The 15170-nt window shown below is 35.8% G+C and overlaps 1 protein-coding gene across 1 annotated transcript in view; it reads right to left on the bottom strand.

The window, feature by feature from the left end:
* LOC119529693 (microsomal triglyceride transfer protein) overlaps nt 1-15170 on the bottom strand; it is a 41421-nt gene that overhangs the window by 11635 nt on the left and 14616 nt on the right. The window contains exons 7-12 of the mRNA XM_037830322.1: nt 14392-14542; nt 12114-12271; nt 8879-9047; nt 7917-8024; nt 2745-2957; nt 1002-1213 (exon numbers count right to left, since the gene is read on the bottom strand). Of these exons, the coding sequence (XP_037686250.1) occupies nt 1002-1213; nt 2745-2957; nt 7917-8024; nt 8879-9047; nt 12114-12271; nt 14392-14542 (1011 nt within the window). The remainder of the gene's footprint in view (nt 1-1001; nt 1214-2744; nt 2958-7916; nt 8025-8878; nt 9048-12113; nt 12272-14391; nt 14543-15170) is intronic.

Here is a 15170-nt window from a genome sequence, read left to right as displayed (position 1 = left end):
CTATCTCTTTACTTGTCATTGAATGACTAGGTTCGAAAGACAAAAGCAGTAAATACACCCAGCTCTCCCCAGACTTGCCACAGTCTCATAACAGCCAGCAGAGAAACGGGACAGGTCAAATCCATTCCACTAGAAATGCATGGCTGCAGATAGACTTTGCTTCTTTCCTCCCTCACTCACCTATTCTTTTCTTCTTTCCCCTTTTTGTCTTGCTTTTTTCTCTCTTCTACTCATTCCTCCTGTTTCTTGTTCCATTCCTTCAATTACCTTGTTCTTTGTTGCTCTTTCCTTCTCTCTTTTACTGCCCTATTTTTTTGTCATTGTTGTTTCTTTTCTCTATCTACTCTCTGCCCTCCCCTGTCTCTGTTTTCCTTTACTACTAAGTATATTCAAATTGGATCGTTCCTAGGGGTACTGTCCTGTATGTAACTCAGGGGAATAGAAATTCCTTTGGCCCTCTGATTCCAGTGATGAGTAAGTAGCAGAGAGCTCTGGGAGAGCCACTTGGAAGAGTGACACCAGTGAATGGAGGAAGGAGAGACTGAAAGCCAGAAGGAAGATGAGTCCAAAGAGAGTCACTGAAGTCTGCTGATCCCACTCTTCCTATCTTGAATAGACTTAAAATGTGGGTCACTCTTAAGGTTTTAAACTTAAATGGTAAGTTCATTTGATCCGTGATAAATGAGGCTTCAAAGATCTCTAAAATATGGAAAGTTAAAATGAAAGACTGTTGGGTGAGAACTTATATTATTTTGTTGTGCTATCTGTAAAAATAGTACTGTTTTATCAGAGTAAAAAGGATAATTTCCAAATCATAGTGCCAAGTGGATTTGTTCTATCTGTCTCACTAAATAGTTCTCTTATGAGAAATTTAGCAAGCAAACTCTTCTATTTTATGCAACATAACTCAGCACAATGGCCTTACCATTATGGTCAGCCACATGTTTACCACAGCAATACACAAACAAGTTTGAAAAATAAGAGAGACCACCATGTCATACCTTGCAGGCATTTCAAAACGGAGGATGTCCTGGACAAAGGCAAGCATGTATTTATTCATTTCTTTGGGAAGCTCCCCAATAGACAGTAGGAGGTTTTTTACTTCCATGTAGGATGGATTGCTATTTAAAATGATAGCAGCTGCAGTGGTACGCACAGTCTTTTCATGAACTTTATGATTCTGGTGGTATATCCTGTTCAAAGTCTTCTTCACCTGTTCATAAGATGTTCAGGCTTGATTAATGCATGTCTAGATTTTTAGAGTTGATATTATGGCAGATGAAAGTGTCCATGAAAGTATACATGTGCTCCTACATTTCCCATGTTCCTTTGCAAATAGGTTAGGGCTGTATGACTAGCTCTGGCTAGTGGACTGTCAACAGAATCGAAGGGGGTCACTTCTGGGCCAAGGTAGTTAAGTGCTGATGTGACTTCTTCATCTCTTGCTCCTACTATTATGGTGACCTTGGGGTCACATATTGCCTTACCCACATTGGGCATAGCATGAATGAGAAATAAACTTTTGTTAAACTGATGAGATTTTGAAGGTTATTTGTTACTGCAGCATAATGTCGTGTTACCTGACTAATACAGATTTTTAAGGGTACAACTGCCATGTAGCAATGGGGCTCTGGTGAGAGACAAATACATGAAGAGATATTTACCTACAGTCAAGCCCCTCAAAATCCTCTTCACCTTTCTTTCACAAATTATTAAGAAATTTGTCTTAATAATTGTATTCTGTGGCAATGAGTAATTTCACTGGTTAATAGAATTGCCTAACAATATGCAACGTGTGAAGTTCTGTTCTAGGAATTTATAAATATTTCTTTCAATTCTACTTCCCTCTGCCTTTGTATATCTCCTTCAAATCTTGGACTTGCTCTTGGGCATATAAAGGTTAAGTGACTCATCCAAGAGCAAAACAGGAAGGGACAGACCCAGAATTTATGCATAAGTCTGTCTGTCTCCAACTCTTGTGGCCCTCGTATATATCTGAGTGTAATTAAAAGGTGAAATGTTAGATTGTATATATGGTAACAGAAAAAATTTTTTTTAAAAATCCATGGAACTATGCTACACAAACAGTGAACCATAAATAAATCATGGACTACAGTTAATAGTAAAATTTTTAAAATGTGCTATCGTCAGTTATAACAAATGCTCCACACTCATGCAAGGTGTCAATAATAGGGTGGTATATGGGAATCCTGTATTTTATGCATAATTGTTTTGTAAACCCATAAATTACAAAAGAAAAAAAAATCCTCTGACCCTAACTATTATGCTTGGTAGCCTACCATCTTTGACAAAAATCAGAAACACCATTCTTGGCAGGCAATTTCTCTCGAGGTTTATAAACATTGTATGCCCTAACAAAAGCTTGATTTAGATGGCTTCCTGAAAATGTAGTCATAGGAACAACTTAGTTATAGAAACGAGGTAATACTAGTGTTGAAATTTTTCAGCATTTAAAAACCTTCAGAAATGTAAAGACATTTCTGAAAAGAATTTGCTTCTAAATATAAGAGAATATGCTTTAATGTTTATGCTTTAGGATATAGGACATTATCTACTATAAATATGAGGATGTTTCAAAACAGGTTTAAATCCAGTTTGAGTTATTTCTAAGCAGGAAAGAGAGACTGAAAAACAAATGGGGCGAAGAGAGGATTTGCAATTTACTCATGTTTAGGCATGTGTTTTGTTGTTGTTGTGAATGTTGCATATACTCTTGGATTTACCTCCTGGGTTATGAAAGGAACATCGTATCTCTGGAGTGCAGTGGTAGCAAGGTGGCTGACAGGTCCTTCCCCTGCCTCCGCATACTTCAGGAGCAGTGGGATGCCTTCTGGAAGCAGAGCATTTTTCAAAGCCAGCAGGTACATAATGATGTCCTCTTTTTTCTCTGCTTTTTCAAGTCCTCTGAGGATTAACTTCTTCGCTTCGACCACTGCCTAAAAAATACCTCAGACATGTGCATGACCATATATTAAAAAGGCTTGGGCAAGGTTGGTTTCATTCTTGAGTCCAAGAAAATACCCTAATTTTATTTGTAAAATGTTTTGCACTTTATTTTATAATTTGCATCAGTTGCCTGAATGAAGCACAAAATGCAAGTTTGATAAAAGTGCTATACTTTAAAAAATACATATACTGACACACTCTTTTTAAAACAATGAGGTTAAATTAATAATAGCCACTTAGTTTGAACACATTCTGAATGTATAAAATCTTTAAAAAAACTCTTGTGATTGGTTATTTATAAAACTGCCCATTCATTGAATTTCTAAAGAAATAACTGGATGGAGCCGATTTTTTTAAAGTAACAATGTTGATGGAAACACTTAGAGCTCAGCCGTAAGATCTTGTACCAAGTGTTTTGAAAAGTGCTTGTTTCTAATCAGTTCCAAATTTGATCAATGCTAACATACAGTTCAAGAAATATTTCTTGAGTGTCTCCTATGTGGCAGGTACTTTCCTAGATAATTTTGAAATATGCCCTTAATCAGAAAAAGTCTTTTTTCTGACCTGGACAGGAAAAGGAATCGAGTACAAGTTAATAGTTTAGTGGAAAACCAAACCAGAAGTAGGGACATCTGGGTCCTGACCTTATTTTTTGCCACTCCCTGTGTTTCAGGTGCCTCAAATTCATCTTTAAAATAAAGACTCTTAAGCACTAGTTCAACTATAGGATTCATGAACTCTGAAATTATGCTGTGAGTACATGCATACACATATGAGAGAGAGAAACAAATACAAAAGGCTCTAAATAGATGCTTAGCTTCACATGTAATTAGAGAAATGCCATTTCTCAACAATCAGATTGGTAAAAAAATCCAAATATTTGACAATACAGTTCCTTGGCGAGGCTGGGGGAAGTACGCATTCTCACACATGGCTGATGGAAGCATAAAGCGGTGCAATTTCTATGGAAGATAATTTGGCCAAACTGACAAAACTGCATTTAGACCCATCGCCAATGAAATGAAAAAAAAAACCCAAAACATATACTTAAGGATATTCATTTCCGTATTATTCATAATAGCAAAATATGGAAACCACTTGCATGACCATACATAGGAGATGGGTTGAATGAACCGGGGTACATGGACAAGATGGAGTACCAAGCAGTTGTAAAAAGCAATAAGGATACTCTCTTTGAACCAGTATAGGATGATTTCCAGGATATATTGTTAAATAGAAAAAGCAAGATACAAAAGATTACATATAGAATACTATCATTTGTGCAAGAAAGAAAGGAAAAAAGGAAATAAGAATGCATGTGTATATGTGTGTGTACATTAGCTTACTGTTACTAAAAGAAATATAGAAAGGATAAACCAGAAACTAATGGCTGCTTACCCACAGGAGGTAGGTGGGAACTGGGCAGAAGGAGTAAGAAAGGGAATGAGACCTCTTTGAGGATACTTTTAAAATATAATTTTTACTTTTGAAACGTTAATGTTTCACACATACAAAAAATAAAATTAAATCAACAAAGGTGGAACATTGCTGAAATTAAATTCAAACAGAAACCAATTAAACTAAATGTATATTAAATGAATAACAAAACTAAACAGAAGAGACTTTAAAAAGAATCCAAGAAACTTTTGAACATAGTATGTCCTCAATGGAATAGTTCCAAAGACAAAAAGAACTCTAATGAAGTCTTGAACTTTACTTTGTCAATTTGTTTTTGTAGTGTGATTGGTGGAACAACTTCAAAACTATTTTGTGTACATTTTGTAAGGAAATTAATCAATATATTGATGTTCCATTCACTGTGGAAGAAGGAAAATATGATTATGGAAAGGGAGGAGGAAAGAAAAAACCCTGTGTTGAACTGAAATTAGAGAGAGCAGTATGAACTCATGATTATTTATGTATATATATGTGCCACTCCCCACCCACACACATATTTTGTCATAAGGGCCTGTATGTACACAATGATATCCAAGTAATAAGTATTTAGGGGTAAAGAGTAAGATACATGCAACTCATACTGAAATGGTTCAACCACCCACCCTCACAGAAAGGAAAAAAAGAAAATAGAATAAAATAAAGCAACTATGGCAAAATGTTAACAACTGGTGAATATAGGTGAAGAATATACAGATGATCATACAATTGCATTAGTCTTGCAACTTTTCTGTAGGTTTGAATTTTTCTAATACAAATTTTTGGTAAAAGAAGAAAGTAGACTACAGGTAGGTCAAAATGTAAACAAAAAACAAATTGAAAAAAAGATGGAGTGGGGCACTGTACTAATTGTGAACTTGTCTAGTTGCCATTCTGATTGTCATATGGCAGTAGCTTTCATGATTGTAAATGCTGAAAAACCAGAGACCTTGATAGAATGGCAGGTATCTTTGGGGCAGAATAAATATTGTGTGGCTAGCAGATTCCTTAAATTTGGACTTAGAATATGCCCACAGGAGGTAGGTGGGAATTGGATAGAAGGAGTAGGAAAGGGAATGAGACCTCTATTCACATGTGTTTGATTTAGGCAAAAGGTAGATGCGTATTCCACAGAAGAGAGTTGAAAAGAAAATTTGAATATTGGCTACAGTCTGGGGGCCAAGTCTCATTATCTTCAATGATGTATTAAAAAAACAGTTTCTCAAAAACATTAATAAAATCGCATGCCAGTGACAGTGGGTAGTTTGCAGCTGTCTACAAGGTAACTTTAAAGCTATGATGAAAACTAGGCTGCTGTATTATCGGAAGAACTTTAAAATTAGTCTTTTGCTCAGTTTCCTTCTCATGCCATATGCCTCCCCCAGGTAATCCCATTCTCTCCCAAGGTTTCACTCTCTATTCCTAGCCCTCACTCCTCTCTGCAGCTGAAGATAGGCACAGTCATTTGCCCGTTGGATAATTCAACCTGGTCACACAAATGATTTCAAACTTAACATGGCCCAAATAAATTACTTCTACTCTCCTTCCACCCCCAAACCTGGCTCTGTGACTCTTGCTTCAGTGGTTGGCACCACCATTCACCTAAGACCCTAACCTGGGAGTTTTCAGTCACCTGGACTCTTTCTTCTCTCTCATTCGTCATATCCCATTGACCACTAAACACTATCTGCCTCCTAGATGGCTCTTGAATCTGTCTCCTTCTCTCACTCCGCTGCTCCTACATTATTTATGACCTTTATAATTTTTATCTAGGTTATTGCAAATGTTTCCTACCAGAGCTCACTAATTCCAGCTGACACCCGATTCACACACCACTTTGCTTCTTCCTAAATAAAAACATCTATGTCATTCACATGCCTAATAGCCTCATTAGTCTCCCTTTCTATAGAATGAAGCCCAGAGTCCTTGGCTTGTCATGAGACTCCTTAGCTTGTCATTAATGAACATCCAGTCAGCCTCTCTTCTCTCTTTCCCTCTTTTCTGCTTCTTCACTCCCACCCATCTGTCCCTACAAATATAAGAATTTTGTGTTCCAGCCGCACAGAATTTCTCATTGTTTCCAAGCACACTAGGCCCATTTTGACTTTGGGTATTTTCGTACATTGCTGTGTTTCTCGGAGAATGCCTTTCATTCCGTGGTGCTACCATCTGTTCACCTAAAGCTCTTCAGACTAAGCTCAGATATTAGCACTTTGAGGAAAATTCCCCCCAATACTCCCTAACAGAATACATAGCTGCATTTTCTATATTCTCAGAACACTTTGCTCATATTTCAGTAAGATTATGTATCTGCTTATGTTAGATAAACAGTGTCGGAGTTCTTTGAGGGTGGTATAATATCTTCTGAATCTTTATTTCCGGAGATTAGCAATGTGCCTTGCTCAGAGTAGATGCTCATTAAATCCACTAAATGGATGTTTTATGCATCGGCTTTGCCTTTAGCCAAGATATTTTACTGTGTGGATTGCTGAAGTAAATCAATTACTCACATAATTAGGAAAATTAAAAAAAAATACAAAAAGTCATAAAAATAATAAATTTCGTTTTGGCAAGAACTTAATAAAGTGATATTCAAACATTTTCAAGACTATTTTTTCCTAGTAATCTTTTTTATACTTTACATTCTAGTTGTGAGTTGCCTCTTTTATAACCATTTCGTTTCAAGAATGTTCTCCCTATTGTTTTTAATAGCAAATGCTTAGTAAGCAAAATAATATAGTGATATCTGTCTGGGCTAAAGAAAAATGCTGAATAGAAGCTGGTTGTACATAAGTGGACAGAAAAAAGACTATGTTTTTGTACATTCAGCATCTTTATTTGCATTATAGAAAGATGGGGTGTGTCGGATATTAATCTATTTGGATTTTCCATATTTAGTTATGCTTACAAAGTAAGTGCTTTTGCCTTTTTTTAATGAGGAAGATGCAAAAACTGATAATCCACTTAGCCAAGTGGAGAAGCTTTGAGCAAATGAAATTTTAAAAATACAATGTAAAATTCTAAATAATTAGAAGCAACTAAATTCCTACCATTAAAACTGCAAAACACATACACACAGACAAAGTTCTGCTCTAGGAGGTAGCCCTGGAATCTAATATTTTTCTTAAAACAAGAACTATACCATACACACTGCAAAAGCCAAGCACAAGGTGGCACTCAAGAAATACATGCTGATAGAAAGATGAATGGACTGTTCACTTTTTAACAAGTATTTATTATCTTAGTGCCAAGTACTATTTTGAGCAATTGATGTTGAGCAAAATAAAGATCTGTTTCCATGTGGAGCTTACATTCTAGTGAGTAGAGTCAGAAATAAAAAATAAGCACTACAAATAAGGAAATTATAAAATACATTGGATGACAATAATCCCTATGGAAATAGGAAAAGTAGAGCAGGATAAGGGGACATAGATGAGCCCATGCTGGGCAGCATGGTGAGTATTACATAGGATGGCCTGGAATCATATAACACATGGGATTGGATTCTCACTTACTTTAAGTTTGCAGCCTTCATTCTGGCACAGCTTCCTGACGAGGGCCCCGATGACGATCATCACAGTTTCTCTGATGTCATTGCTCCCAAAGGAACCTTGGAACTTTGTCTGTTTGCCAAACAGGGATAAAAGAGTTCACCAAAAACACATAAACATTTCCAAGGGATACTAATGCCAGAAAAAAGTGTCTTTTTTCTCCTTGATGGCAAACTCATAATTTTGCTTTAGGACAGACAGTAACAAATTCACTATCTAGCTTTGAAATGAAGAGTTAATAGCATCTCCCCTTTCCAGGCATTCTTAACCTGGGGTCTATGAACTTCTTAGGGATTTATGGATTGGATTTATTGGGTCAGTGACTCCAAAAGCCGGTCTGTTAAAGAGGGGCTTAGATGCTTTTATCAGATTCTCACATGAGCCAATTTTCCAAAAATGATTACGAACTATTCCACCAGATCCTTTCTAGTAACATAAGAGGCACTTTACATTTAATCTTGGGATCCCAGAAAAGTTTAGCTTTTGTTTCCAATATAAAGTTTTTAATTTTGGAAGAATTGTATCTCTTAAATATACTGTGTATTAAATATCATGAAGAATTTTGAAGCCAAAACAAGTCTTTTAAAATTGATTATTGGGGCATAAAAAAGACTTTTCCTCTTTGAAATTTTGTCATAACTATCTCACAGTATATGATAGGTGAAAACATCTTTTAAATTTCCATAAAGTATAGTTTATGTTATTTGGAGGAAAGGTAAAGAAGATACTTTAAAGGAAATAATTTACTGTACAGCTAATGATTAGTGGATAGAAAATAGTCTAATAGAAGATGAATCTGAATAATTAGAGGCTCTAGTTTGCAACTTTCATTCTGACTCAAACAATTTTTCATTACTGCTTAGATTCTTAAGAACTTTTATGAAGCAGCTGAGAACGTTTATTTTCCGAATGTCCATTCGACTTACAATCAGTGCTTTCAGGAGTGCTTCATTGGGGTGGGAGGCAAATCCACAGGCATACAGAAACCTCTCCTGAAGGATAATGGTGCTGCCACTTTTGAAATCCAAAAACTCCAACATGGCTTCTAATGAGGCTGGAGTCTGAGCAGAGGTGACGGCGTCCACCAGCTGAGGTCTGTAAGGAAGGCACCATCGTGGACACCGGTGTAGAATGCTTAAGGAATTCCTAAAAATCTCTACCACTCACAGATTGCCCATTGATTTTATTTTTCCATAGAAGTGAAATTTTATTATTACAAAGAAAAACCAATGGATAAGACTTTTTTCCTTCACTTACCTCATTCATTTTAAACCATTCCCTTAACTTCTCTCTCTCCTGTTCAATGTATACTCAGAAAATACAAACTAATTGTATTATATTAACCTCAGCCAAATATAATTTGCATGCCCTTAAATAAAATTATATAAATAAAATTATAAATTAAGTAAAAATTGTTTTCTATATCAGTAATATATAAAAGGTACAGTCCTCAAAATTGATTCTCTAATTGGCTTTGCAAATGCATACATTTCTTAAATGCCTAAATATTTAGCTAGAGCAGCATTTTTTAAATGAAAAGATGAAAAAATCTTTTAAATTGAATTTACATCTAAGTGAGAGGTTTTTGCTCATTTTTAAACATAAAAACATCATGGTGTAGTTCTGCATTCAGTCACAGTGAGTATGTATAAACAGATTAGAACTCCTACGGGAAGGTTCAAATTACATAATCTAGTCATCAAAAATCTTTGGTTGGATGAGGCTAAGTTGGTAAAATTTCTGAAAACTACTGTCACACAAATGAACATATGTATGTAGATAGTATATACCACATTCATCTAAACACACCATACATGTGCTCAGTTTTCTATTTTTTAAAAATTATATACTCGCTGTATTGTTTTGATCCTAACAAAAAACCAGTCAGGCTGGGAGTGAATGAGGGAGAGGCCAGCAAGAGATAACTCATTGAGGGCCTAATACATAATCATTGCACTAGAAATTTTACATGTGCAACCTCTCTTTGCTTTAATTTCTTCAGCTATAAAATGGGGCTAAAATTCTAGTTACCATGAGATTGTTGGGAGGATTAAACTACATAATCTACGTAAAATAATTTTGAATAGAGGTTGGCAGATAAACATAGTGAGTAATTGATAAATAGTAGCTCTTATTAATACTATCACCTCAGTTAACCCTCTGAACATCCCTGTAAAGTTAATACTAATATTCCCACTTACATATGAGGAAACAGACTTAGAAATACTGAGTCATCTGTTCAAAGTCACATTGCTAGTAAATGGCATGGCTGGGATTAGAACCCAAGTTTTTCTGACACTGGAATCTAGTCATTTATTTACACTGGTATTGCCCAAAGTGTTTTCCATGTGGCACTAGTTCTACAAAATGTTTCATAAAAAAGAGTTCCAAGTTCATGTGAGTTAGAAAATATTCAAGGAAACTTACAAAGAATATTATCAGATTAAAGGCATTGAAAATTTCTGCAGCAGAGAACTATTTAACCTGACTTTGAACCCCGTGTTTTCCAAACTCAGTTGCCTATAGAATTCTTTCCTCTTGGCATATCTGTTAATATCCTGCAAATTACAGGATATGGACAGCAGACACTTGAATATGTTACATTCCACCCTGCAGCCTTTCACTATCTACAATAAAGAGGAGAAATTAGGAAACTGATTTTACAGATGTTCAAAGTGAGACTCAGAGAGGCTAAATGTTTATGACTTGACTAAAGGAATTGCTATTGGAGGTCACAATTGAAAACTGTCTTCTGATTTTAGAGCAGCAGCCTCTCTATTACACTATGCTACAAGTGTGTTATGCATGATTTGGTACAGAATTGTGTAAATAATCTGATTTAGAAATGACATCATACAGATATCCAAATTATTGCCGCCTTAAAATTTTGGGGACACAGATAAGGCCAAGGTTTAGTGTAAACTCTATTCTATATTATTAGCTAGTTTTTGCACTTTTCTTAAGTACTTTTATCTTCGGTATTAAACAAGACACTCTACCAATATATTTTAAAGTTCTATGATTAAAATAGAGCCTGAAAATTAATGATTTTGCATATCTTTCAACTTCCAGTTTAAATATTTATTTTTGAAGTGAGTAAACAATTTGTGGTTAGTTATATGGAATCCTTATCAGTTGTCATCAAAGCAAGTAAATGACAACTGCAATCAATAATATACAGACATCTCAGAAAAAAGCTTAATTCTCTCCTTTTAGGGGAGTTGAGTCCTTTGAACTCAGTGAATGCTGCCACTGCTTTCTGGTGCCTGTGTTTACAACTAGGCCAATTTTACTTTTTGATGATGTTAACGACTATTTTTTACTATTTGTCAAATGAATTGAGCCATGATCCATATCCTCAATTAAAACAATTGGCATTACACAGCAGATCAATTTGGTTAATTTTGTTGTTTGGTAACCTGTGTTTTCAGACAAAGTGAATTTGAGAATTAACTCACTCGATTACACATGTAAAATGAATCACACTTTCAGCAAAAATTCAAAAATTTAGGGACTTCTTTTCTCTTGTGTCTTCTGGGTATTTACCTCAGTTCTCAGTTTTCTACCTAGAACGTGGCTTTGATGGGGGTGACCACTTGACCACTGGAACGTTAATGAAATCACATTTTTCAACTGAAGCAGCCATACTGTCTTTTTGTTTTTTAAATCAACTCCGAAATCTTTTCAAATGTAAATTTATAGCTTCAGGGACATGATTTCAAAAACAGTGTTTCCTCAGAAATATTTTTTTTCCTTGTATCTGGCAAGCAAAAGAGGCTTTTTGTATCTTACATCATCTCGGCCCATATCACATCCTTCTAATTCCCAGAGGCAAATGAGGCCTGCTGACCCCACATACGGTTCATCTGAGGGGGGAATCATGTTTATCTACTAGTATTTAGCTCGAAGCGCTGCCCTTACTTATTGAAGAAAAGAAAAAAGGAAAAAAAAAAAAAGGGCATTCTATGTCCCTGCTAAAAACTTATAATTGCACTAAAGTACTGCATTGTGGCATAACTATTTGATGAAAATGCAGAAAAACAAAATAATTGATTTAGAGAGGGGGCAGTTAGTTAAAAGGGGTCCTTCTTGACTAATAATAAGCAACAACTTAGCAGTGTTTTCCTACAGACACCCCCACACCATATTCCGAGAACTTACAGTACTTCCTCGCTCTCATTCTTTAGTATTTGGAGGATCTCTTCCTTCTTCGCTGTCCTGAGATGCTGAATGAAGGCCAGGAAGCTTCTGACAGAATTGGCCTTGGACAGACTGTCGGGCTGCAGATGTTTCCTCGTGGCCTGCCAGTGCTCCGGAAGCTGCAAAACATGGCTGCCGGTTCACACCCCATTCATAATTCTCCACTTCCACATTGACAAAAGATGTTTCCCCAGAAATAATTTTTTTCCTTGTATCTGACAAGAAAAACAGGTTTTTTGTATCTTACATCATCCCGGCCCATATCACATCCTTCTAATTCCCGGAGGCAGATGAGGTCTGCTGACCCCACATGCAGTTCATCTGAGGGGGGAATTGTGTTTGTCTACTAGTATTTAGCTCAAAGCACCTCAGGCGAAAGTTAACTCGTCTCTGGGCATATAGGTTGTGGTTCCTCTAGTTAGGTCTCAGGTTAGGCATGAACTAGGCCTTAGTGAAGCTGTGTAGAATTTAAATTAACAACAGGATAGTTTAGAAGGGAAAAATAAAAATCAGCACTGCAGAAGAAGTGCCCCAAGTTTCTAATTTTCCTGAACTTCACTGAAAATCAGAGTTCTGTTTTGTTTTGTTTTGTTTTTTAATAATTGAAAAGATTTCTCTATAACATCTCTATTGTATTTTTGGTATGAAATGCAGTGTTTTAATATTGCTGAGGTATGAACTGTTCATTACTTATATAACAATTGTGCTAAGTAAAGTATTATTTAGATAAAGATATGTTTCACTCACACTGCTATTATTCTGCTGTGGTTTTAAAAATAGTAAATAGTTTTACTTAGTGACATCTCTTGATGTTGAATCAAGCTGAAGAACTTATTTTTCATAATTTACCACTTATTCCCTAGTTGTAAAGAATGCGTTATATACTGTCTGTGATTTCCAACTTTCTAACTCTGGGTAGTCAGCAGGCTACCAGTTTTAAGTTATTCATTCCCTCTAATAAGGAATAGACACTTATTTTTCTCTTTTCCAAACTTCTTTGGTTATCTAATCTTAACAGGATATTCCAAAGCAATATTCTAGCCACTCTTAGCTAAAGATTTATAGGGTCATTTCTGTGGGCAGAGAGCCTATCAATATGAATTCAGAATTTTTTTTGCTTTAAAGAGTTGCAAAAATGACATCATACAAAGTTGGAAAAGCAAATTCCTTAATGATTTAAAACCTTCCTACAATAATTAAAAAATAATTATCAAAGATCTTAGATGGTTTGTAATGTCCAGTAACTATGTGGGGAGAAACTAATAGTTTGTAGCATTAAAAAAGATTATTAATTTCATTATTCAATTTCCTAAATAATTTCCATCTCATATGACATTAGAAAATTACCTCAGAACATTCAATACCATATAGATCAAAAACAAAAGAAAAAATAAACTTTGAGATTGATGAAGATTGTTCCCTTTCTTTTTCCCCTAATTTGATTCAGTAAATTTGAGAAACTAGCAATGAATTAGTGCCTTGTACTTTAAGCATATTGTGATATTACTTCTTGATGATTCTATTTTTCTGAACACCAATAATCTCCAAAGGGAAGAGTGTTTTCTGGTAGCAACTGCAGAGCATGAAGCCAAGGGTTTGTTCTGCCAACAAGAGGTTAAGCATCAGGAAATGCTGGAGCCTAAAGTAATTTCTGTGGCAATGTATCACTACTGATTCATGCAGTAAATGAAATTGCTCTTCGTTGAATTAAATGTTACAAGATGATCTACACTGTTTGTAATTGCAGAGGAGGTTGAGGCCCAGTAAAGAAATATTCCTTAATTTAGGCAGAGTGTTTGGTATCCCTTTAATTCCTCATAGCAATATTTAGAAGAGTGAGCTTAGTTAAGGATCTCACCTGCCGACATGTCGCTACTCAGGGACATTTCAGGATTTAGAAGCATATCCATGTTCTTGACACCCCATGCTTCCCCCAATTTCACCAGACCTCGTATGTCCCTACATTCTGGGTGCTGCCTTTTCAAAAACTGCCCTTAAATCATAATGCTTTTGGTTTGAGATGAGTGGGTGGTATGTACTTGTTCATTTTTGTCAAATTATGTCTCATCTCAGGTGCATAATGTTAGGTTACTCTCCTCACAACTCAGAGGTGGCTGGTACTTCTTTATAAACTTTCTTCATAGAATGAACTGAAGCTTCCACTGGAGACACAAGGAAAATAGTTTTAAGCCCTGATTATCCTCATCTGTCACTACATAACGAGGTTGTTCACACTTACAGAAGGACATCCTTTACACTTGCTCTGAAAGACCTGCCCCACAATGGGAATGGCTTTGTACTTTGAATCGACTGCTTTAATTACTGCTGCAACCTGCTTTCCAGACATCATTCTAGGGCCTGTTTCAGTTGTCTTCAGCTCTAATTTCTGCCTGCATAACCACAGAAGAGAAATATCACATCATCAGCATTCAATAAGTGAGTAAAATACTATTTGTCATTCTTTTGCAAACAAGATATGATGCTAATTTACTCAATTTGTATGAGGCCTTGTCTTTCAAGCTACAATATCTCCAGAGGCGCCTAAAAACTCAAGATAATTATGAAGTCTTTCCAGAACAATGATTTTATTTTAAGATTTGGAGTGTTAAGTCTGGATTTTAAAAATATTATGGCAAGAGAATACAGAAGAAAATTGGCCTGGATGATGAATGAGAAGTGATGTTCAACTTTTTTTTAATTTAACTCAGTGTTCTGAAAATGACGTGTTCTACACAACCACATGCCACTTATTAAGACAGGAAATTTTATTTTCCAAAAATAGCTTCAACAATATTTTTGTCCCACATGATCTTCCAGAACCTTGTCAGTCTACCATCAAAAGGCAGTTTATATCCCTCTCCTTGAACCTGGGCAGGATTCTGTTACGGCCACAACTAAAAGAAGACAGTGGAACTGACACTCTATGACTCTCAAGGCTAGGTCATAAAAGAGAATTCATCTTTTCATGTGGTGACCTACCAGGACATGTGCCTTTGGAGCCTTGAGTTGCCATTTAAG

Source organism: Choloepus didactylus, chromosome 3, assembly GCF_015220235.1.
Source record: "Choloepus didactylus isolate mChoDid1 chromosome 3, mChoDid1.pri, whole genome shotgun sequence".
Taxonomy (NCBI): Eukaryota; Metazoa; Chordata; class Mammalia; order Pilosa; family Megalonychidae; genus Choloepus; species Choloepus didactylus.
This window is presented reverse-complemented; position numbering and strand designations above follow the sequence as displayed.